The sequence below is a fragment of the Sphaeramia orbicularis genome, chromosome 20, assembly GCF_902148855.1.
Source record: "Sphaeramia orbicularis chromosome 20, fSphaOr1.1, whole genome shotgun sequence".
Classification (NCBI taxonomy): Eukaryota; Metazoa; Chordata; class Actinopteri; order Kurtiformes; family Apogonidae; genus Sphaeramia; species Sphaeramia orbicularis.
In genome coordinates, this window is record NC_043976.1 from 22,960,070 (window position 1) to 22,985,256 (window position 25,187).

Below are 25,187 nucleotides of genomic sequence, written 5' to 3' on the forward strand. Positions count from 1 at the left end.
TTAGGGCTCACAAATATTCATACTGTCTATATTATGGGTTCAGCAATAAAGAATGAGTTTATCAAACCTAATACAAGTCCTTTTTTAAAGCTAGTTTGTAATAAATTATGAATAGAACTCCTGTAAGAGTTTCACTGTAATACCGCAGTGATTCTATGGAATGAAAACCTCATAAAAAAGACTGATTACTATTTGACTGATCTAGTCTATGATATGAATCTATGCTTTCATTTCCATCCATCCATATTATGAGTAGACAGGCTAGTGTCACCTGATGGTATTTCTTTAGAATGTTGTGCATCTCAGCCACATCCTCACTGCTGATGGTCTTTATAACATAGCGTTTGTCGTAAGAGGTGTGGAAGCGGGCCCCACTCCTTCCCTGGGCTTCACTGTTCAAGGGGGCACTGCGGGTTAAAGAGTTCTGCAAATTCACAAAGCAAATAGGGACAGAAAAAAAATGGTTTTGTTTATTAGAATATATAGACTGATAGGAATAACTTCTCTTCTTTACATCTAGAATTCTTGGTAATTTCCCTCAGAAAGCTGCATCAAATACTTACCTTTCACTCTGTTAAAGATCTAGCCATTTTGTTGGGAGAAAAGATGTTTGTGAAAAGAATTTAAATCTAGAATGTGTCCAATATACTTAGTGATGAAATGAAATTTCCCATTTTGTTGAAAGTTTTAAATACCCATATGAAGTCTACAGTGTAACATGTCCTGAGTGTGGACTCTTGTCTTGTCTGACTACCTTCCAGTCTCCAGTCTAAACATGTGGGGATCTGACCTTCTGCCTGCTGCCTGTCCAAACCTACACACAGACACAAACAGCTGCTGCCCAGACTTTGGAGCTCAAAAGTAACATGACCCGCACCCCTGGTTCAATGCCTCATTCTCAAAGAATTCCTGATGTCCTCTGTCTTCAGTTCCTTCTCCTCCGTTTGACTCGTAGTATCTATACTGCTTCCACTGCAAAGTGAAGACTATCCTTTGAAGTCTGGTTTCTCAAAGTGTCTAAAAAGCATGATCGCTAACCACCTATAGTTCACGCCCCAGTGAAACACTGCACGAGTCTGTGATGCAGGCTGAAAATGTTTAAGAGGCCCTTTGCTCCAGGCAGCCATAGATGAAAAGCCTTCAAAAATATAACCTAATGTTTTGGTTTTAGTTGGTCATTTTCTTCAGCAGGCATTTATCATAATGTGAAAGAAAAGGGTTAATTTGTCCACACTTGTGTGACCCTTCTAAAAAATTAATTTAATGATGCAAGTATTCCTCATTAAAAGTAATGGCTGCTGTTGCGCGTCAAAGAGCAGAAGGCAGTAACCACTGGTTGCAACAAGGGATATTAATGCAAGTAGAAATAATGCCCACAGGCTCCTTTCAAGCAAGACTAAAAAGAAAAGTGGTCAAACCAATAAACCTTTCCAACTATAATGTGACTAATACCTAATGAAGGAGAGTAGTTTCATGTTGAGTATGTCAGGACATTCCTTTGTACTGGCCAGTGTCTTAACACCCCCAACTGCCCACTGACTGCAGCCAGCCGAACCCTAATGTAAACATGTGAGAAGGACAGCTGCACTGAGGTGGGACACAATGACCTCCAAATACTGCCAACTCACTGCCTGCACTGGGAAAAGGGATTTACTAGAAAAGAGTGGAAAATTAAGGAAGATGAGGAGCAGGCTGAAACAAAAGAGGGAAAGGAAAAAGTGCTGTGGAGCATAGGTTTACTATAAAGCTCACGATTCAGGTGTTTATTTCACTGTGGTTGTTGCACAGGTACATAATGTCAGTGCAGTTCCAGTAACATTGTCCAATGGTAATCCAAAAATCATTCTTGTTTTTAATCAGTTTGGGGTACTATGCAGTTGACAAAATAAACTACACATGACTTAAGTAATAGCAGTGCTGCTTATTTTGTCAATCACCTACGAGTACACAGTATGTTTTCATACCAAGAAATCCTGATCGTCAATGCCAAACCTCTCCCTGAGGTTTCGAAACACCAGAGGGCAGTACTCCTTGAACTTGAAATGGCTGGGCATATTCTCCCTGTGTTAACATTAGAAAGAAACACAAGTGTCATTTAAAAACTGTTTCATAAAAACAATAATTTTACTAAAAAGCAGACAAAAAAATAAATTACTTGTTGAAGAGGTGGTTGTCCACTTTAATCTTGGAATAGGCCTTGAAGTCATCTGGCATGAGCATAATAGGAATTTGAACGTGGCTTAATTCATTTATCTGTGGAAAATGAGACAAACACAGGAAAGCACAATTGATGTTTTAGAATCACAAAGCAGTACATAACCTGTCAGTGAAATCACATATCCTAAAAAAAAAAAAACATACTAGGACACAAGAAAATTACATCAGAACAGAGATTAAAGTGAAAAAAACAAACAAACAAACAAACAAACAAACAAACAGCAGGAGTTATTTTTTGGCTTTATTTACATTTCTGGATAAGACAGTATGAGATGTAATCTAAGTGTTAGACCTTTGTAACCAATAAAATAGTCACAACAGTCAGTGATGCATAGCAATTTTCTATTTCTCCACTGCATCATGTGAGAACAGAATTGAGAGAAACCAAACAGAAAAACAAGCACCTTCTCAAAAGGTTACATGTCTACCAACTACCACCTGAAACATGTTCATTCTGGGTTTTCAGAATGTCACATGGCTGCAGTGTGAGATCAGGTGAGTTACAGTGTCACAGTTTATTTTTGACTATACATTTACCATCATGGAAGCTAAGCAAGCACAATTATATAATGCATCAATAAACCTTGCACAATGATTAAACAGTGGGGCTTCAATCACATATGGCACATTTCAGGAGTTTCAAGCTGTGCCTCAGTTTTGGAGCTGGCCATGCATCACACTGCTGTAATATGCAGACCAGACGTTTGGTATGAGTCAGACACAGCTTGACACACATACAGAAAACTATGGGTGTGTGTCTCTGTGTCCTTCTGTATTTGTTGTTGGCTACACGTATTGATGCTGGCATGTTGCATGAATCTATTAATAACCTGATATTTCACTATGCACACTATTGCAAAGTAGGTGTAACGAACAAACTCAAATACTCAAACTAATTAAAACATTGATTAACAAATCACATTTGTGCAACACAAATCCATAGTGCTACTGTGCAGATCACATGCAGAAGTGTACAGATAGAAAAAAAGTGGTATCATATCACATTTCTAGCAGCTGCCTTATAGATCAAAGACAATATTTTTAACACTAGGGACTGACCAAGGTGTTACAGCAGATGGTGCAGAGAATGGCCTCAGCATGACAGACCAACTGACCAATGAATACTTGGCACACTTCTGGTCTGTGTGAGGAAGAATGCCTTTCCTTGATATCTCTGAAATGTTTAATATTAATTGTCAGACCATACCACCATCTTTAATGACTGAGTAATCAGAGGATGTAGTGATTATGGTGGAACTTGAAAGAAGATTAAATCCCTTTTTAATACACATTACATACCAGAGGGTTAATTATTCCTGACATGTGCATAGATTAAACCCTTGTTATTTAGATTTGAGCTGTTGGTCAAAAGTACTCCAATATACAGACTGTCCTGTGATGTGCCAGGACCTGCAGTTCTATACTAAATACTAAAAAAGAAGACAGGCGACATAAATAAAAAGCTGGACATTAGAAAGACAGCAAAGGATCCAAGTCTACACAAGACATTCGAGGACACTTCAGCTCAATGGTGTGACAGGCACTGACGTCACAGTGATGCTGTAGCACCGATGCATCCTGGGTACTTGGTGGGGAGATGTCGCCTCCTCAACAAAGCAGTATTTGACACAAGGGTTGACACAAAGCTTGATCGTTTCAAGCTCATGCACTGTACAGGCCTGTGAGAACTCGACAGTGTTGTCTCACAAAGCTAATCTCACAAGTCACAGCAGTACAAAGCACTGATATATATACACACATGCGAAGAGACACATGGGTTTAATATCTGAGAGAGATACAGTAGTTCCCTGGACGAGTCCCAGAATGCATTTTTCTCCAGTTTATCCATACACCAACCTCCAGTTGGCGTTTTAATGATTTTAATGTCCCTATTGCTGGAATGGCCATATGCTATGGTCCTTAAAATGAGGAAAAAGGAAAAAACTTTTTTTTTTCCACAAGAATTTTTGCTCTTAGTGTGCAGCTTTTGTATTTTGCTTAATCAGATGTCAGCCCTTATCTCTGCTCAGTTATCAGAGCTGCAGACAAATTTCACACCACCACTTCCTGTTTGTCTCCATGGTGATGAAGTCTGGTTTTCCGGCCCAGAGTGAAGCAAGTGTATGCTGTTGCTCCATTAGACAGGAAATTGTTGAAGAGAGCATGCTCTGTCAGCAACATGGCATAATGTTATCTCACTGAACAAAGATACGGATAGAGTCGCTCTTAGCCAGGGCGGGCCACTTAAAGTACAGACAGATAGTAACATCTATAAAGTGGTGAAAAATTAGTGGCTAATAGATGGTACTTGGATCCCAGATATTTTGGTGGTAATATGGAGAATGTCATCCAAGACAAGCTATAAATGTGCAAATAAATAAGCGGGAGACGGTCAGAAAAAGTGATGAAAGAGCCAGAGGCCACTTACAAATTCATGCATAATCCATTTATTTCATCTTGTAGTATACTACTATCCTAGTGTCAGTTATGTGCAGGAAATAGGACATGTCCTGATGAATTAGAACACATATCCTAAAGCCCTTCCTCTAAGCCTATTTACAAGATATTTCAGTGCAAGTGGCTCTAATAAATGTTTAGTCAAGACTGACAAATCATGCACTTAATGACTATGAGTAGGATTAATAACAGTGGAATGGATCACAAATCATTAACTGGCACACTGAAATGTGAGTAGCCCACACAAAATGTTTAATAGTAGTCTTGTACATTTTAGGGAAGGCTTGAGTAACACAAACATACTATGGAGCCTTAGTCAAGCTAAGTAATTGTCAACACGTCTACCTGCTGACCACAGTGTGCACGAGACCCTATAGCTAACACATATTTGCACAGTAAAAATAATCATACACATTAGACATACACCCTACTGAATGGAGTTTTATCTTTTTCACAACCAGAAACTGAGCTTCAAAAGGTCATATCATGGTGTATTAGTGTGAACTAATGACTTGACCTTTAGCAGAGTTCTTAACACAACTATTACATCAATATCTGACCTCTTATAAATCCAAGGCCCATTCATCTTATGCAGCACTGAAAACAATATCCCCATAAAGAACATAAAATCTGTCTAATCCTTCTATGAGGCAAGCACCAAATACAGCACAACAATGGCATCTGGGTGTGTATCAGACTTGCATAAGTTGGGCTATATTAGGAAACATAGACTAAAAAATGTAAGAAGTATAAAAGTCAGAGAGGGGAAAATGTATTAATAGTTCCAAAATTGTTTTACAAAAAGTTCTGAAAACACATGAACTGATACTCTTGTATCTGTATACAGTAATGGTACAACTTCACAGTTCAAAGACATTTAAAAATATTAAGTGTGCTGTTGAAGATAACTAACATACTTTTTAATCACATATTTAATTGTAGGTTTTGAGTTACAGTCAAGTAAAACATTGTCAGTTTTTTTAATTGATATGAGTATATGTAAAAACACATTGTATTTTAACTTGTGAGAAGCCATCACAGATTAAGCTATTTCTATAGGCCACCGTAACAGTCTGTAAATAACCTAATTTTGTTGAGCATCTGTGCCTGTTTAGGTGTCAGGGGTAGTAGCTCCACTACTCCACTACCTCTGCACACACACACAGCAGAGAGAGGTCAGTCATAATGAGGACACACTGATGATAAAAATGGATATGAGCAAAAACATAGGAGGGAAAAAAAGAGGAAGAGCCTTAGAAGCTTGCTATCAATTACTCGTAAGATCTCTGCAGTAGGGATGGGCTATGTCTGCCAAACTGGCATGCGAACATGTCTTCAGTGATACATCGGCATGGATGATGGTATTTAGAAAAAAATAACTTGGACTTCAAAGTTAACTCATGGTCAGCAGTGATGAGGAGAGAGAGAGAAGAGAGGCAGTAAGAGAGTCTGCCGTAAACCTGTGCTGTAAACTAAAAATAATCATTGTGGAAATCTGATATTTTCAAATAATAATTTATTAACCTAATTATTAAAATGTGCATTTAAGAGGTAAAATAGAGCTCATGTAGAGTGAACTGTTAAAGGAGTTTCTTTAGAATAAGCTGGGCTGTATACTGAGTTCTACTGAAGAGAAAACATCCTAGATATATTACATATTCACAGAAAACATTAGAATGTGGATTTATGCCTCACCTAGAGTGCAGACACACAGATGGACTTTCAGTGTTTTTGAGAGAAAAAAAATGTGCAACTTGTTTCTCATGAGGTCGGGGGTGGGAGGTTGGAATCATGATTCCTCCACCCACCATAACAACATTATGATGACTGTTAGACATCACCGATGGACGATGAAATCCTACTCTGCAGTGCAATTAATATTCCTATGCTTCCTATGAACTGTAACTACATATGCTGTATTTTCAAAAAAACTACTGGAGTACTGAAAAATCAACATGATTTTTAAGTGTTTGGCTACCTGCAGTAGCCTGGCCAGCCATCTGTCTTTCTCAATGAGAAATCCGTCTGGAATCGAGAGGGCTTCAATCCAAAAATGAAGGCGGGACGAACAGGCACTGAGTAAACCAATCACAGATAAGATGGACATGACGCTTTTGTCAGAGAAACTTAAGAATACAGGGTGTAATCTGTAATTCAATCCTTATTTCTGAATCAAGTAAATAACCGACAATTTTAAAGAGATTTGTGGACTTGGAACTGACTTTGACTCAGTGGTTCGGTATAGAATAGATGGTGCATATTTCACAGCGACTGGCCCAATTCCAGACTGTTTTCTCAGTATTGAATACAGTGAGAAAACTGGATGGCTGGCCATGCTATACTATACTCACATGTTTTCATTTTAAAAGGGTATTTTAAGATGTGTTTTAGAAACTCGTCAAAAATTATCTTCGCACCCAGGAGATGGGTTGTGCATTGATTGAAATACAGCTGTTCTGTTGTGAGTGTAGTCAAAGGAATTATAAAGGAAAGGAAATAAAGAGCAAAAAGTAACTGCACAACAGCTACTAGAAGAGATGAGGTCAAACACCTTTTTTTCTTCCAACAAGGGTCACATGAAAGTGGTTTACAAATAAGGGAAATTGACACCCACACTATTGACACCCAAACAGGTATTAAGGAAGTTTGTGCAATTGTTTCCAAAGGTGTCCATTATTGAGTCAGAATTGTTTCCAAAGGGGTCAGTTTCAGGTGGTTAGTATGGGTGAAGGTAGCAGAATAAACTGTCATATATAATATAATCATATAATTTGAGAGATTGTGCAGAATTTATTATTAAAAAACAATCAACAATGCTGTCAAAGTGTTCCTACTCCGATAACATTAACTTTAAATGGCTCTCTAGAATCAGTGCAATAGTGGTAGTTATTTGACAGAAGATGTTGCATTAAGAATGGTTAGCATTAAAATAGCTAAGAGTGAGAATTTCAGTCTGTTTATGGTGATACTTTCACCTCTTCACACTGAACCTTTAGTCCTCTTTAGCTTGCAGAGTTTGTGTAATGTTATTTTGCTGCTGCCGAGGACACAATGACAACATAACATCAGACAGTGAAGAATTACCTCAACTCAGTAAGCTGCTGATCCAGCAACTGAACTCTGACCTGCAATATTGAGTAATTTGACATGACAAACAAAATAATTTGTAGCCGTAGTGGAGCACTGAACTCTACACTAAAAACAGAGCCAACCTTGAAGAAAGTTGGAAAAATTACCAATTTAATTGGCTTTTCTAGGGCTGAATGATCTGGCAAAAAGTTAATGAGATGATTTTTTGAGGTAAATGATCCATGATCTGAATTACAAGTTTCTCATCACTTACAAAATGTAGGTGAGTTGCAACTGAACTACAGGTTTTCATCTAGTTGTCTATGATTTCTGGATGCTTAGGGTGTATGTAATAATGCTCTGTTGTTATCTGACTGAAAACTCTATATCTTTAAAAATCATTCTGGACTACCATTATTAAAATACGGAGTGCTGGAATTTTATTATAAATAATAAGCATCTGGAGGTGCATCTAAGCTGGAGGAGGTGTCTGGGGAGAGGGAAGTCTGGGCATCCCTGGTTAGACTGTTACCCCCGCGACCCAGCCCCGGATAAGCGGTGGATAATGGATGGATGGATAATAAGCATCTGTGTAAATCAGACTCACTGTGTGTCAGAATTCAGAAGCCAGACCTGGAGCTTACAGACTTATAATAATTCTTCGATGTTATTTCCTCAGCAGCATCAAACAGGGCTCCTACAGGTTTCTACGAGTTAAATCTAAGACTTGTTAAGACCTTTTTAAGACTATTTAGGATAGAATTTAATGCCCATTTCACAGGCGGTCCCCTCCACTCCTGTCGACCAGGTTGAGAATTGATGGAACTGAGTAGACTGATGTTACTTTCTTTGCAGCTTGGACAATACCCCGACACATTTAAACACAATACAGTGAACAAGTTTATGGCAATATAACTTACGACCTACCACATCAAATTTAATACCTTTGAAAGACTTTTTTAAGGTATTAAATGCAGATTTGTAAATTCAAGACTTTTAAGACTTTTTAAGACCCCGTGGGAACCCTGATCAAAACAACATATTACATAAACTCGACCAAGTAATGGGGACTAAATCCAAATACTGGAGTACAGACAGGTGGTAAAGAAAGGCTACAATGGAACTGAGGTACACTTACCAGCCTAGTGACCTAAACCATAATTATGCTGGTTAACAGACCACTTGAAATTGCTAGCCAAGTAGGAATGTTTTTACAGCTCTGTTACTTTTTTTTTTTAAATGACAATCTGAACAATCCCTCTGAAAGGTAGAGCATATACCAATTTAAGATCCTGAGATCACCCAGCCCTAGTCTGTTCCATTTCACAATGTAGCAGACACATTGGTTTCACCGTTGCTGACTCAACGCGAGTTTTATACAGCACATGTGCTCCTATTTGTGTTGAAATACTAAATGACAAACAACCAAGGAGGTAACAAATTATAGTGATCATAAATGTGTACACACAGACACTCATAAATGCAGACATCTAAGAAAGGTCTCTTAAGAACTCAGTGCTATGAAAGGCCAGCTATTAAAGGATATAGTGGCTTAGACTGACTGAGCAACAAACAGGCTTATATGGCCTTTTCCTGCAGAGTGAATCAAGCTGCTCAACATGTCAGGTTGCATTGAGCAAGAAGTGTGCAATGGTATAGTGAACCCGTGGTGCATGCATAGGGAAGAAAAAAATTCTCTGTATAAAAGGTTTTTGGATATACACAGTAGAACAAAACCACAAGATGTTTATAAAAGTTCCTCTATTTGTCACTGCCTTTGGGGGCCGGGATGTGAGGCACCAGCTTTTCTCTGTTCCTCACCCATAATCATCATACATATTAGCTGTAGGTCATTCCTGTAGATATTTATAGTCCTCTTATGAAATCCACAGACAGTTACTGAGTCAGACAGAAAGGCAAGACATAGCAAAGGAAGGGAGAAAGAGAAGGAAAGTGAGCCAGATTGACAGAAAGACTGAAAAAAGGAGCTGTGACAAAATGCCTAGTGAACCTGCAGGATGGAGAGAGCACTAAAAGAGGTGGGGACGAGAGGAAAAAAGAGAAGTGACAAGGAGAGCGAAGCGTACAACCTAACAAAAAAACTAAAATGGGAGTGGAATAAAAAAAAAGTGAGGCAAATTGTAGAAAATTGATGAAATGTACTTGTTTTGAGCTCACACTTTTCAGCATGCTCCATAGAGCTGACTAACTGCCACAGCCTAAAACAAATGGTGATAAAAGGAGCAAATTTAATCCATAAAAAAATACTATGAAAAAGAACTTATCTGTCTCTACGCCAGTGATGATTAAAAATGCATGCATGCATCACCTCATATATCATCTCCATGTAATTATTTTTTTTTATTCTAAAAAGACAGGGGCAGGTGACACACAACAACAGATTAGGAGCTGTTGGACCCAAGCTACGATTACACAGTGGGTGTCTAAAGCTGTGGTGTCCAGCTCTCCAGCTAGTGACAAATCGCCTCCAATACCAACAGTAGAGCACATTTCAACACATTTCTTTTCCAACAGTGCAACCAGACACCCCAAGGACACTGACAGACAAGCTATGGCTACATGCACTTATGTCACATTCATTAATGGAGTTAAGGGGAGACAGAAAGTTAAGATTGTGATTCATTTTGCACTATAGAAGCAAAATAAATTATGACAAGAGAAAACTGGCATCTTGGAACATTTCTAAAATGACTCTTTGTCTAACAAGGTTGTATCTTGAGCACAATGTTTACTACTACTTTAACAACAGTGATAAAGACTAAGTCCACGTTAACATTTCATCAGCAAACTGTGTTGTTCTCACGTGTGTGGTCTTGCATCACCACACTTTACAAGGGTTGAAAAAGTAACTGCAATCTGTACAACAACATTCATATGAATATGGTTTGTGTAGTATTTTGCAATAATTCAACTGATGTGTTATTAATTTTTAGTCATTATCTTTTAGGGACATACTAATACTATGCCATGGCAGATTAATTGTATCAGCATTTAGTAAATTCAAATGTCCAATAAAAATGAATGAGTTTGCTACTGTGACCTGTTTGTCTGAAAACAACAGACTATGTGGTCTCAAGCAAGGTCCTACTACAGCTCAATGATGGTTACATATATCAGTGAACACTGATACTGAATAAGAAAAGGACTTATTTCACTGAATAGCTGTGACTGAGCTGTTTCAAACACAGACCTCCTCCTGTCTATTTCAAAGGTGCTCTGAATTGTGAGCAACACAATTCATTGCCAGTGTTCACATGCCTGTCAGTGTTTCTCATTATGAGGAATGCTAGGTTTGAACAATATCTGAGTGCACCATGGCACTCAAAATTAATTATTACCCCAAAATAGACAAGAGAATAGTCTGTGATGCCAAAGCAGTATTTAGTCTATCATGCATATTTGGAAACCACAATGTATTTTTGATTATAAGTGTGATATTGACCTTGTGGATTGTTTGAGCTTTCATAGCTGCTAAGCTTCAGTGGTTACAACTCGAAACTTTTTTAGCATTGGCCTCAATCCACAGCTATAAAACCACAAGCTGTGTAACCTATTTAAGCCATGAGAGACGCACACACACCTTTTTCCACACAAAGAAACTTCAAAACCCATATCCACAATCCTCACAGAAGAATGACTGCTTCTAACATCATTGGATGTCACATAAGACTACCCTTTTCATTTCTCAGTGCTTGGCATTTCATTTTATGCAGTCAAATCATTCCACCAATTATTTAATACAGAAGCAGTACCTGTGGTACTACTCTGCTGATTTGTGAAATAACTGACAAGTCTCTCTTGCTCTTTGTTTTAAAACAAGTAGTGATAAGTGTGTTTTGGACTACAGTGCTTGGACTGACTGACAGGCCAAAGTAGATACAGAGGTGAAGGTTTTGCACTATTCTATGTGTCTACATGTTGCATATTGCCTTTGCAGCCGAGCTGCATTCTCGGGCCAACCCCTCTATTCGCTCCTCCACACACTGTCCTGTTATTTACAAGCAGACACTGTGAGTGATTCTCTGTTCCAGTTTTTCTAAACTCAACACACTTAAAGTGACCTTACCTTTACACTCTTAAACAGCAGCCTTCACGCCCTCTGGCAGTAACTCAGTGGCTCAATCTAGTAACTTGGCATTAAATGTAATTTTAATGTTGCCAGGGGTATGAGAAAACAGGGCACTTTATCAAACGATAAGAAGGTAGCAAGGAAAGTGGCCTAAAGCATAAGAAAGAAATGTGCTGGTGGCAGCCATGCTCTGAGTTATGCAATTCAAGAGAACAGTTTGAACATGTAGGTTAGGGCTGAGAGTCAGTGATTCATTTGTCTACACCTGAATGAGCAAGAGGTAGTTCCAGATATGAGTCTACATTGATTTATTTACTTTATTTACGTGTGTTCACTGCACTTAACAAAATATTACCTATAAAAATGTAAAGACTTTACTTCAATTAAAGATATAATCTCAGATTCCTGACTGACACAACCAGGTGACAGAGGATTCATCTACACATTTCATCTGAAATACAGGACAGCTCTGGAAATTCACTTGGTCTCCCACACCATAGGTTGTCTGGAAACTGCATATAATCTAAACTCACACACTTAACCCTAAAATCAATTGCCTCTGTGTGCTTTGATGAAGACATGCATAACAATGACCATAGCTCCAGTGGGATTTCAGTGCTATGTGTTTAATGCGGTAAGATGTCACACTGATCAAACCATAATCCCAGGATTCTCCCAGCACATATGGAGTCCAACAATTTAATGTAAATATCTACACGCTGGCAGTTGTAACACTGCTACAATGTGTGAAATATGCGTGGCTGTCAGTATTATTAGTCAACATTTATAAAGCTATAAAGAAAATATTGTAAATTATTACACCACCTAGTATTTTCTCAGTTTTACAGTAACATGCAGAGTCGCTATTTGGTGACAAAGTTTCAACCATTGCATTAACAACTGATCACTGGGAATAAATTTTGAAATAATTTTTTCATTCCTTTTCATTCATTATCTGAACCCGCTTTATCCTCACTAGGGTCACTTGGAGCCTATCCCAGCTACTTACGGGCGAAGGCGGGGTGCACCCTGGACATTTCGCCAGTTCATCACAGGGCTGACAATGAAATAATTTGTTAAACCAATTACTGTTGGTTTAGAACATGTAAATGCAGACATTTATAGGAATCAAGAGGAAGGGAGCTGTGCTTTATTTAAACATTAACTTATTTATCACTGGCTGTCCACTGGTAATGGGTACATCTAAACACAAATTGCTTAAGTGAATAAATAACTAAGTATTTGTGCCAACTTTCTGTGCTGCATGCTCTTTTGTTTACATTTTAGAAAGCAACTCTCCACAGCCTAACACACCAGATATAAATGTTCAGTAAAGAGACTGGCTTCACTCTAAAACCCCCGTCAGGTTTGTTAGAGACAAGCTGAGAGAGGGATAAAGGAGATGCTATGTGTTACAACTGCAAAACAATGTACATAATAAAACATTGTTAGATGCTTAAGGGTCATCATCTTAATAGGGCTGTGTGTATAAAAGACTAGTGAGCTGTTTATACATTTAGTATGTCTTCTGCTTGTCAAGCTCAGTTTTGGTCCAACATATGACTACTGGTCTGTGCAAATATTCAGCAAAGGAAAAGAAAACAGCAGAGATAAGCTGTCTTGCATGGGAAGATCTGCTCTCTCATGACACAGAGCCCTTGGAGCTTATCCTACATGTGCACAACAGGAAGCGAGAAAAGAGAGTATGCCTACTCACACCCACCGCACAAACACACATACTTAGTTTAGAATGTAAATCAAAATAACGCAATGGTAAAAACTAATCGAGTTTTCACTGCAAGTAGCTCAAATACTACATAGACAAATGCTAGAAGAGTCTAGCTCTACCTATTTTACTGAGGCAGCGATATTCTACCGCTGGACAGCTGTCAGTTGTTTTATCCATCACTTACAATAATACAAAGGCCGGGAGCTGATAACACGTGAGGCTTAATGAGGCACACGACAGCATGGAGGGGGGTAAACTGTTTGGGTCATCGCAACATTAAACAGCCGACTTACCGAATGGTTGACTCCCCACATAAGCACGCTGAGCAGAGGGTCGCTGGCACGGAAGAGCTTCACTTTCTGAGCGACGAAATGCTTTTTCTTGGTCTTCGTTTTGCTGGCAATGGATGCTGCAATGCTGCTCGCCGAAGCCATCTTTATAAAAGCTGGTAATTTCAGTTAATGTGATAATGTTGACAGTTATCCCCCTGAAACTGGCACAGTGGCCACCAGTTCACGACTCAGTTAATACCAGTACTATTCATTTAGCCAGCTCGCAAATCAAAGTGCCCCAATTCTTTTCTTCATCCGACGTCCCACACAGATTGGTGGACGTTATGGCCCTAGCTCGACAAGGACTAATATAAGACAATTACAAGGTTTTCTAGCTAATACTGTTGCTCTCCTTCGCCTAACTGTCCGCCACTTCGCCCAGCCCTCATCATAAGTCACCTCTCTTCCTTCCTTGACTCGCCTGGAGCTCCGCACCCCTACGATGCGAGGTCTCACTGAGCTGGCGTTAGCATAGCAGAATACCCAGCCTGCTTGCTAACAAACATCCACGATTATGTTCTAAAAGGGCTCAGCCCTACTCCTACGCGTTTGTTGTAAAATTAATAAACTTGTAAAACAAGAAAATGTTAAGTATTCTTTTGGATGAGAACAAAACTGACCTGCAACCTCAAGACAAATGACACACTAATGATGCTGAATGGTTAACTAAGTGTTCTTATCTACCAGCTAACCGTTAGTCCTTCCGACCTTCGCTAGCAAGCCAGCTATGCACAACGTTAGCTAACTGACTGCACAAAGCAGAACCGGGCTCCGTTCACCATCCAGCAACCATTAGCCTGGAAGCTAGCTAACAGTTAACGTTAGCAGCTTACAACTAGCAAGCGGCTCAGCCCTCCTCCTACGCTTTTCTGGTCAGACCGTAGAAATGACCGGGGAGCATCCTGTCATGTCCTTGCCCTCTTCTGAATTTAATGAGAGGAACAAATATGAAGTCTCGGAACCAGCGGGTAGTCAACTCCGTGCGCAGCGGCAGCGCTGAGGTTCATGTGTGCTGCTGTCAACTGACAGCTCAACCAAGGGGAGGTGACAGCCTGCGCTCTTTGCAGTGTCTACTGCGCTGATTCGCTGCAACCCCCTCCCTCTGCGGGGCGTATGCTACTTTTCTATGCTTTTAATAGCCTCACAGGAGCCCTTTAAGCCATAATATATCTGCAAATTTAGATATTTAACCTCCTATTTAAAATTTAAAAAGTTATCATTATAGCAGAAATGAATTGAGAGTGACAGCGGTGCCTGTGTTTGGGCCTGTGGATAGAACCCACAGTGCGCGTTCGTTTATACCTTTTTGTAGCTCTTGTAATAACAATAATGCATTAGGAGAAAATAAACTATGCATCATCCATCCCCCATACTTGCTTTGCTTAGTTGAGATTAATCTGAGGCTCACTGCAGGCATCAGAGTGATGTCCGACACCAGAGGTAATGTCTCTAGAGGTCATTTGCTTTCTGGTGCATACTGCGCTGTTTTCAATGGCACATTGCTGTGTCAGTGCCTCTATTAGAGCAGGAGGCCTCAGTGTGCTGATGCTGTTGAGCTCATTTCTTTTATGAGTCACTCACAGCTGCTCAGTACTCTCTATTCTATTAGACCACAACCATCCAATATTCCTAAGGACTGCCCAGGATAGGCTTCCACACAAACACACATATAAAACTCACTCTTCTAGAACGCAGCCCTCAGGCCTGTTTCTAGGACTATCTTTAGTCTGATAGCTGGAACAAGGGAACACACCATTTTACATTTGCCCATTTTACTCATGTTCATTAATTTCCTTGTCATTTTGACAAATATGTGTGAAAGTATAAGGGATAAAAGTGATCTCCCCCACCCATTTTAGTCAAGCGTGGCGGCGTTGCCTAGCAACGCGATGTCAACCTCTTTCTCAACACATTACCTTAGCATTAACTCTGTGTAGCACCTCTGACTGGTATGCTAACACAAATGCTGACCTTGTCCCCTACTTACAAAAATAGGTAAGTCATTGTGAATTTTTCAGATCACAACATGCAGGATTCCGTTTTATAGACCACACCTCTTAGCCTATCTCACCAAACATACAGGTTAGCTAAATAGCCTATTTCGTTTTATCCATGGCGTTGACAACATATGCTACTCAATATCTACGATCAATGTTGTGTTTAACTTTAATTTTGTAAAATTTTCTTGCTAGGCTTCAGAATGGTGAAGAAAGGCAAAAAAGAGAGTGAAACTCCTTCCAAGGAAACGGTGAGTCTATGAAAGCCTTGTCATCAACTTTTTGATCAGTTAACACTGACGTTATTCTGACTTGCTGATTTCTGAAACCGATATTTTATATCTACAGAAACAAGTAAACCACAGTTAGAGAACATGTACTCTTCATCTTGCCTGCAATTAGTAACAGCCTACACTAAGTTTAAACCTTTCCTCACACCCATAGTTCGAGCCACTGTCCTTTGAGGGTAAAACCCCTGCAACAGTGGTCCTTCTTCTGAGTTCTCCAGAGGAGGACATCCTTATCAAAGCCTGTGAAACAGTCCATGCATTTGCAGAGAGAGGTAGGATCCTCTCTACCGCTTATATATTTTATTGTTATTTATATGAGCGTTGTAGTTAAACAATTGCTACTTGTAGCTTATCAGTTGGATAGTTTAGTGGCATACAATAAGGTATGTGAAACAATATGTACATGCACATGTTAAATAGCTTTGTTTGGTTTGTGGAATGAAATATAATGAGGTTTTTTTTTTTTTTTTTTAATCTAAAATGCTGGTTAATAAATATTTACAGTAGCATTTTTACAAATTCAGCCACTGACTGTGATGAATGTTTGTCAGTTTTAGTTTTCAGTCCTATTCCTGCTTTGTTCTATTATTTTCAACCATACTGCAGTGTTTACCCGCATTCATAATGAATGTCTGTCTGACACCATGCTGGATTTTCTGCTCACTGTCTCCACCTGTTGACAGGAGACGAGAACAAGGTCTCTCTGCTGGGACTTGGGGCCTTGGAGCCTCTTTGTCAGCTAATCACTCACAACAACAGACTGGTCAAACGCAATGCCTTTATGGCCCTGGGCATCATGTCCACCCACGGTGTGTCAGAAACATATGTCACCTGCTTAGCTTCACCTCATGAAGGATTTGATAGTTTACCATGTACCTTGGTACACAGGACTGGCTACGTACATATACAGTATCTTACTGAGCAGTACCTGACATTCTGTCTAGTTACAGTTTGGTGAATTTCCTTAAAAATTATTGTTTACTTTGTTCCTGTCTTCATTGAAAGGCGATGTAAAGAGCGCTATGAAACAAGTGAATGTAATTCCATCGATTATTGGCAAACTCTCCCTTGATGGTGAGTAATTTGGATTGTTGTTGGATTTCACTCTTAGACAGACGTCAAATCGTACTCATTACTAAGACCAATACAAAAAAGTGATTAAAGGTCTAAGACCTAGCCTATAAAAATACATGTCACATGTCTATGTGTGCATGTTTACCTGTTTTAAACTTTTATAAAATCTGTTTTTGTGTACACCATTTTCTTTAATTCCAGAGGATACAGTTGTTCAAGAGTTTGGGACACTATGCCTGGCATCTCTGTCAGTAGATTTTGTCTGCAAGACACAGATCTTTGATAACAATGGCCTACCACCTGTAATCCAGCTCCTATCCAGTCCAGATCCAGATGTGAAGAAGAACTCACTGGAGATCATCTTCAACCTGGTTCAGGTGACTCATAGTCATGATCTCAGATCAGTCTACAGGGACCAAAGCCTCAAATGTTTATAGCTTAGTTTATGTAAATAAGCAACCTTTGCTGGACAGGAATCGAACATTACTCATATATATTTTGTAGGTTTTTTAAAATAAGAGTTTAATCTTAATTTACAATATCTTGCCAATAGATTTGTTATCAGGTGTACTACAACAGAAATTTAAAAACAGACCATTTTCTTTGTTGATGTATTGTCTTCTGTATGAAGGACAACCCAAGTCGCTTGGCAATACATGAGCTGGGTGTGATACCTCCGCTTCTGGAACTTTTGAAATCAGACTTCCCTGTCATTCAACATTTGGCTTTAAAGACACTGCAGAATGTCACCACAGTTAAAGATACACGCAACACCTTCAGGGAAGAGCAAGGATTTGACCGACTCATGGGCATCGTTAATAATAAGGTATTTGTGACTGAATGTCTTTCTAATTACATAAACATGTATAACTTGTTCTGTGTTATTTTGAGTATGTACTTTCTATCTCTACTGTATTTCATGCAGGACCTCCATGACCTTCATGCTGAGGCCTTGCAGGTTGTGGCTAACTGTTTAAATGATAGTGAGTGTTTGGAGTTTATCTATAAAGGTGGAGGACTGACCCAGCTGATGGAATTCCTCCTGACCCCCAGTAAGCCAGAAATACAGGCCAACACTGTTAAGTGTATCGCCAGGGTGGCTCAGAGCCGTAAGTGCAAAAAAAGCAGAACCAACTATAATTTTGAGTAAATTCAAATACATTGAAACTGTTTCCATTTTCTGTGTGAATGTACATGGGGACACCAAACACTGAAGCTGAGAATCGCAAACTGCTCCATGAGCAGAATGTGGAAAATATTCTTGTAGAGCTTCTATCTGTGGCCGATGATGGCGTGAAAACAGTTACCTGTGAGGCAGTGGCCACCATGAGCTCCCATTTACCCAGCAAAGACATCTTTAGAGATCTGAGTATGTATGACTTTGCATAGTAAACACAGCACTAAAACACTGACCACAATAAAGACTAAACACATTTCATATGTGTGTGTTTCAGAAAGCATCCCATCAGTGGTACGGCTGCTCAGGAGTGAAAGTTTGATGGTTAGAGAGGCAGCAACGAAGGCGCTGTCTGACCTCACACATAACAACTGGCTCAACGCCTTGTGAGTAACACAAACTGAACAAACATTCCTGACCTACTTCCTCTATAAGAAGTAAGAGAGAAGGGAAGCTAACAGGTGTTTATACCAATATTATATCTGTGACTCTGGGAATCATTCAGATATTCTGTTTAATAACATATCGTTAGACTCATAGCATAAATGCCTAAGTCATTTTTTTTTTCAGGTCATATAATGATGAAAAATGAATGAGAAGTGTTAGGACAGTAAAGTTAATCAGATATCACAGTTTGGCCAAAAATATGACTTAGGCAATTATGCTATGAGACTAACGATATGTGTAAATGTCTCAACTCAGAATTCACTTTTGACATAGTACATTGGTTCTTTCATTCATTTTCATCACACACTTGAAATGGATGGATAAATAAAAAAGGAAAATGTATTTGACAGCATATGCATCACTGCACACAGTACACAACTTTTTAAATTACATAAAAGATGGAATTAATACTATCTCCAAAACATAGGCTTTGAAGTTGGTTGTATTTTAAAGCAGAGGGGAATGCTTTCCTTTTCTCTCTTTCAAAAACTATTTAATGATTCAGTCATCTCCTCATGATTCCTCCTCATTGAAAACCTCTTTACCTCTCAGTTCTCCCTTCCATTCCATCTTCATTCGCTTTATTCCCAGGACAAATCTTCCCTGGACCTATCACCTCTCACTCTCTCACTCAATACTTCAAAGTTACTGTCTCACTCAGTTTTTTGTTCACCACATGCCTCCACCTTGTGTGAATTTTTCTTCTGAACCTCTGATTTTAAAATGTCTTTTCTCATTTGTCTCCCAACCAGTATATCACAGACACATTGTGTTTTATACACTGTATATGTGAGTGTTTGAGACTGTGGTCAGTGATCATAGAAAACTCAGCTCTTTGAACTAAATCCTCTGTTTTTCTGTGGTATCTCTCAGTGCAGTGTATGAGGCAGGAGGCCATGAGCACCTCCTCCAGCAGCTCAGTGAATGCTGTCCCAGTACAGTGGCCAGTGCTGCTGCCACACTGGCCAACATGGCAGAGCAGGATGAGATCCGCTGCAGCATCCTGTCACATGGAGCCATGCATGCACTGGTGGAGCCCCTGAAGTCCACAAACACTCAGGTCGTGGTCAACACAACACTGTGCCTGGCAGCATTGGCCTGTGACACAGCAAGTAGGGCAGAGGTTGGTGGTATGTGTATGTGTTAAAAAAAAGAAAAAAGAAAAAAAAGAAAGAACAATTTTTACTCTCTATATTGACAAAACCAAATCTATCCATTTTGAGTATTAAATTGTCTTATTTTAAATGAAATGAGTGATTTTTCTAAACTATGACTTTCCTGAGATTTTAATATTTACTCCTTCTCTTGTATAGTTTCAAAAAGCTGGAGGTCTTCGGACACTGGTCGACTTACTGCACTCTAATCACAAAGACGTGCTGCACAATGCATGTTTAGCTGTCAACATCTGTGCCAGCGATGAGCCCACTACTGTGGAAATGTGCAAATTTGGGTGAGCCACTGAGATAACAGATGGTGATATACATTCAACATTTAATAGATTAAAAGTAATGTGAAATGCAAACAATTTCCTTTATGGTGATATAATGCAATCAAATCAATACCAAATTAAACACACACTGGTTTTTTTGTGTTTTTTTTTTTTTTTACCTAGTTTTTGACCCAATATGTTAGTAATAAAACTTAAGGAGAATTACAAATTAATCTAAAGCAAAATCGGAGTACAGGTAAACAGTAGTGATGGAAAAATTAAGTAATCTCCTAACAGTCCAATAGATGGCAGTATAAGACAGTGTTGCTTGTGGCAGCACACAATCGTGTGACAGTGTTCATATTTATGGATGTTTGTGGTCATGTGTAATATTAGATTTATATTTAATGTCTGATTGTTATGTATATGTTTTTTAGAGCCCTGGAGATGCTTAAAGAAATCAACCAGTCAGTAAATCGCAGGAACAGGTTCAGTGAGTTGGCCATGACCAGCCTGCTTAAGTCCAACCTGCCTGTTAAATACAGCCTGACAGGTTGTTTGTCCTCCACTGACCTCATTATGGATGGCTTTTATGATGCCGGGAAGGTGCTTTTGTGTGTATGTGTGTGAGTGTGTTGTGTGTGTGTCTATTGTAGTGAATAAACCGCAAAGCCTCATTAATGAATGTAAGCTAAATTGGGACAAAAGAATAAAAAAAACACCAAAACAGAATTGCTAGACAACGAAGCGAAATTTTATAATTTTAGTAATAAAGCTACATATTTAAAGTGCTGTTTCTCCCTTTCTCTTTTTCCCTCCTTCCTTTTTTTTAGGCTATTCCAGGTCAGAGGGTTCTGTCCTTAGAGGAACTATCTGGTCAGTCAGTCGATGAGCGCCGAGCCATCATTGTTATCAACACAGCAACAGAGTATGAACCCCAGACACAAAACTTCAAGTTGTTAAAACTGACCTCATCCTAAAAGAGTGCAGTGTTTCATGAATATTCGACATGAAAAACCCTCTAAAACTGTCTTTAGTTCATAAAGAGCATTGACGTAAGTTTAGGTACCTACTAATATACTGATGCAAGCTCTAATGTGACTTTTGGATTACTCTCACTTGTTCCCCTCTGCTTCAGCTCAGTGCTTTCCTCCTCTTCTCTTTCCCCCCCAGAAGGTTTTCCACCTTCAGTGTGCCCCTTTAGCGTCCACTCACAGGGTAACCGATCCAATTTTTTGAAAGATGGTAGCACCATCAGAGTAAAAGAGTCTTTTGTTTAGACTAATGGACTGTAAAAGAACGTAAAATTAAGTGTTCACACACACAGACACACAAAGAGATGCAACTAAACATGGACACACACATGCATACTGACAAAAGACTCATAAACACACTCAACACAAACACATCCTCTTCATACCATGTGCATTATAGGTTCTGCAAACACACAATTACACACTAATGCCTCCACACACTCTTAGCATTTTGATGAATTAACGTTGCCAAAGAGAGAAGTACCCCCTCAGGGTACCCCCAATCTGAAACCAACCCCCACTCACCCCCCATTTCACTACACTCGCTTTAAGCATGCATACACACATAACATCTCAGGCATTCTTAAACAGTCTCTTATGTAAGCTATCACTGGTTTCACATGTAGATTCACAAAGTTAATACTTTTTACAGGAGTTTATTCAACACGCTAAAATGCTACCATTACTTTTAACAATGAGATCGGAGTTTTTTTAAACCATTATGTTTTCAAAAATGTTCATACATAGCAACAAACTTTTGTGGTTTTTTCAATGATATAAAAAAATGTTCTTTTTCCTGTGGTAGAGATACAACCGATGTCTCTGAAGAGAGATGCAGTTTATCAGAAGCAGACATCAGTATCAAGGGAAACCACAAGACATCAAGGTGAGTGGGTCTCCTGAGGTACTATTCAAGATATGCACATGTTGGATAGAAAACTATGAATTTATTGCTCGTACTAAAATGGAGTGCAATAACTGTAATTTACTGTCTGTGTGTATAGGAAGAAGGAGGAAGACAAACAGAAAGATGAGGACCAGCCGCACTCTCCTACAGAGAAACGGTGGAAGATGATGAATGATGTGTCATTGCAGGTTTTAGTTAAAGAGGCCAAAGAATCCATCCTCCCCCTGAATGATGAACGAGAGCAGTATGTCGCCTTGGCCAGGTGACTGATTAATGCAATGATCACTACCCCAACATGCAGAGATGGGGGTAGAAATAAGATGATGTAATCCATGTTTTATTTATCTGAACTGCCCAAATCAGAGGACCAAACTGAAATAATGCACTGCTGTTAATGTTTGTAAAGGTTAAACTGATCTGGAACAAACTGTGTTATAACCACAGTGAGAATTCATGACAGAAGGCTATCTAATGCATTTTATGTGCTTGGCTTTGGGTGTCAGGCTGGTCAGCAAAGCCATGGGTGGAGGAGTGGAGTTGGAAAAGTTGCATGAATTTCAATGGAACCTCCACCTCAGCGAGCTCAAGTTTCAGCTTCAGTCTAATGTGGTTCCAATTGGGATGATCAGCAGGGGAATCTTCTGCCACAGGGCACTTCTGTTCAAGGTACGGCTGCTACAACAAACTCTTAAACTCATGTACGCCTAAAGCATGACTCTCTTCTTTTAATCCAACTTTTTTTTTTTCAAGCATTTAGTCCATTACCTGTCTGCTTCTGTTAACCCTGCAGTGTCTGGCTGACTGCATCGGACTGAGCTGTACTCTTGTCAGGGGTGAGTACAACCGGGCCTGGAATGAAGTACTCCTCTTCAGTCCAGCTGGGAGCTCTGCACAGCCATCCTGCTACATAGTGGACCTCATGCACAGTCCTGGAAGCATGTTGAGAGTCAACACTCCTGCTGCTGTGCAATACCAAACCATATAGACCAACACAGAATTAAAACACTGAATGACAGTGACATGTGATGGATACTGTGTGTCAAATCTTGAAGTCATTTAATAAAGTATTATTCAAGTCAACTTGTTGTTCTTGCAAAGGTTGTTTAATCTGCAGTTGTCTGGTAAAAGCAGCACTAGCCTATTAACACTTGAGGATTGCTCTAATTTACCCCCTGGACCCTTCAGCCAAAAATGTACATAGACAAAAAACTGATATAAAATTATCACATAATCAACATTTTTTTTCTGCATAAATCTCTTAAACCACTTCAGCACTGCTCAAAACTACAAAAAATGTATTAATTTCTGGAATTTTTACCTTAAAATACCAATTTGAGTGCATGATGTCAGTGTTATTACTTATGATGATATTACTGCATTAATATTTTTAATGTGAGATTAAAAAATTTGGTTTTAGTAAGTCAGTGATTCATTTTCTGCCACTGGGGTCCTGCACTGCACAAAAATTACTGATGCAATGAAATTATTGTAATTGCTAATCTTTGAAATGTCCAAGACTCTGATATAAAACAATGCTACATCCCTCCAACATGTATTATATGGAAAGTATCTCATATTCTGTAGGTTTTTTGGGGGGGTTTCTCAATAAAACAAGTGGCACCACATGGTCAAAGTTGTATTTAAAGGGTTAAATCTTGAACTTATTGAACATTTGATAGTTTGAAGCAGAGATCAAGAGATTAATGCAGGAGAAAAGCATGAAAAACATGCCATGTCATGCCATGCTGATGTCAGTATATCAATTGCCTCTATATATGTCATATTCTGTCAGTCTGCCCCAGGGCAACTGTGGCTACAGATGTAGTTTAACACCACCAGACTGAGAATGAGAGAGTGAATGAATAATAGGTCAATATTGTAAAGCGCTTTGGGTGTCTAGAAAAGTGCTATATAAATCCAATCCATTATTATTATTATTATTATTATTATTATTATTATTATTATTATTATTATAAATGTGCCACGTTTGAAGTAAACTGAAACAAAATTGATATTTTTATAGACGTGAAATTCCTCCCATTATAAGTAAATGGGAAAAAAATAATTAAAAAATTCATAAAAAATTTTAACTTTAACCTACTTTTACCAAAATGTAATCACATCTATTCTGGGTCAATGGCAATCTATAAACCAGATTTGGTACGAATTCAGCCAATAGTTTTGCTGCTACAGACATTTGAAATTTCGCCCATTATAAGTAAATGGGGGAAAAAAAGGTTTAAAAAATTCATAAAAATTTGAACTTTGACCTACTTTTCCCAAAATATGACGAGATCTATTCTGGGTCACTGGCAATCTCTAAACCAATTTTAGTATGAATTCGACCAATAGTTTTGCTGCTACAAACATTTGAAATTTCACCCATTATAAGTAAATGGGGAAAAAAAAGATTTTAAAAATTCATAAAAAAATTCTAACTTTGACCTACTTTTCCCAAAATGTAATCACATCTATTCTGGGTCACTGGCAATCTATAAACCAATATATTTGTATGAATTCAAGTGATAGTTTTGGTGCTAGAGTGTTAACAAACAAACAAACAAACAAACAAGCCGAAACAAAAACAATATCCCTTGCCTCTCCTTCGGGGGGGCGGGGTTATAATTATCAAATCAAAAATGACAAAATGGCCTCTAAGGGTTAAACACACATAAACACACACACTGCTTGTAGCTTTTAATGCATGTTGCTCAGTTGGTCAGAAACAATCCGACACAGACAAAAACTAAATAAATTTCTTCTTGAAGATGACAAAGCAACACAGGAAAATGTCACTGACTCTACTAATGAGTTTCAATAGTTCTGTAGTGCTGTAGATGTAGATGATTTACCAAACGATAGCCTCCATAATAATAAACCAAGTCTTGCGCCAGCCATGCAGCTCTTACACCACAGGGTAATTAAGCTGATTGTAACA

The 25,187-nt window shown here is 38.8% G+C and overlaps 2 protein-coding genes across 6 annotated transcripts in view; one reads left to right on the plus strand and one right to left on the minus strand.

Moving 5' to 3' along the window:
• The window catches only part of pip4k2aa (phosphatidylinositol-5-phosphate 4-kinase, type II, alpha a), a 30,592-nt gene extending 15,682 nt beyond the window's left edge, over positions 1 to 14,910 (minus strand). For 4 of the 5 annotated variants that reach the window (XM_030122802.1, XM_030122800.1, XM_030122801.1 and 1 more), the window contains exons 1-4: positions 13,856 to 14,910; positions 2,156 to 2,253; positions 1,965 to 2,061; positions 272 to 424 (exon numbers count right to left, since the gene is read on the minus strand). In XM_030122802.1, coding sequence (XP_029978662.1) covers positions 272 to 424; positions 1,965 to 2,061; positions 2,156 to 2,253; positions 13,856 to 13,996 — 489 coding nt within the window. In that variant the 5' untranslated portion in view covers positions 13,997 to 14,910. The remainder of the gene's footprint in view (positions 1 to 271; positions 425 to 1,964; positions 2,062 to 2,155; positions 2,254 to 13,855) is intronic. The other variant, XM_030122803.1, reaches the window with a different exon arrangement.
• On the plus strand, positions 14,795 to 23,326 carry armc3 (armadillo repeat containing 3). Its single transcript, XM_030122798.1, has 18 exons — positions 14,795 to 14,938; positions 16,087 to 16,142; positions 16,336 to 16,453; positions 16,865 to 16,990; positions 17,187 to 17,255; positions 17,457 to 17,632; positions 17,887 to 18,081; positions 18,181 to 18,364; positions 18,472 to 18,624; positions 18,710 to 18,818; positions 19,753 to 20,002; positions 20,193 to 20,329; positions 20,746 to 20,914; positions 21,142 to 21,236; positions 22,148 to 22,228; positions 22,347 to 22,511; positions 22,753 to 22,915; positions 23,040 to 23,326. The coding sequence occupies exons 1-18, from the start codon at positions 14,827 to 14,829 to the stop codon at positions 23,232 to 23,234; spliced, it is 2,553 nt and encodes an 850-aa protein (XP_029978658.1). The 5' UTR covers positions 14,795 to 14,826; the 3' UTR covers positions 23,235 to 23,326.
• The last annotated feature ends 1,861 nt before the right edge of the window (positions 23,327 to 25,187 follow it).

Excerpts from the sequence above, each read along its gene's own strand:
- armc3 (XM_030122798.1), top strand. The coding sequence starts at position 14,827 with ATGAGAGGAACAAATATGAAGTCTCGGAACCAGCGGGTAGTCAACTCC. Across the intron at positions 17,256-17,456 it reads TGGCAAACTCTCCCTTGATG|AGGATACAGTTGTTCAAGAG; the intron begins GTGAGTAATTTG and ends CTTTAATTCCAG. Across the intron at positions 18,625-18,709 it reads AGACATCTTTAGAGATCTGA|AAAGCATCCCATCAGTGGTA; the intron begins GTATGTATGACT and ends TGTGTGTTTCAG.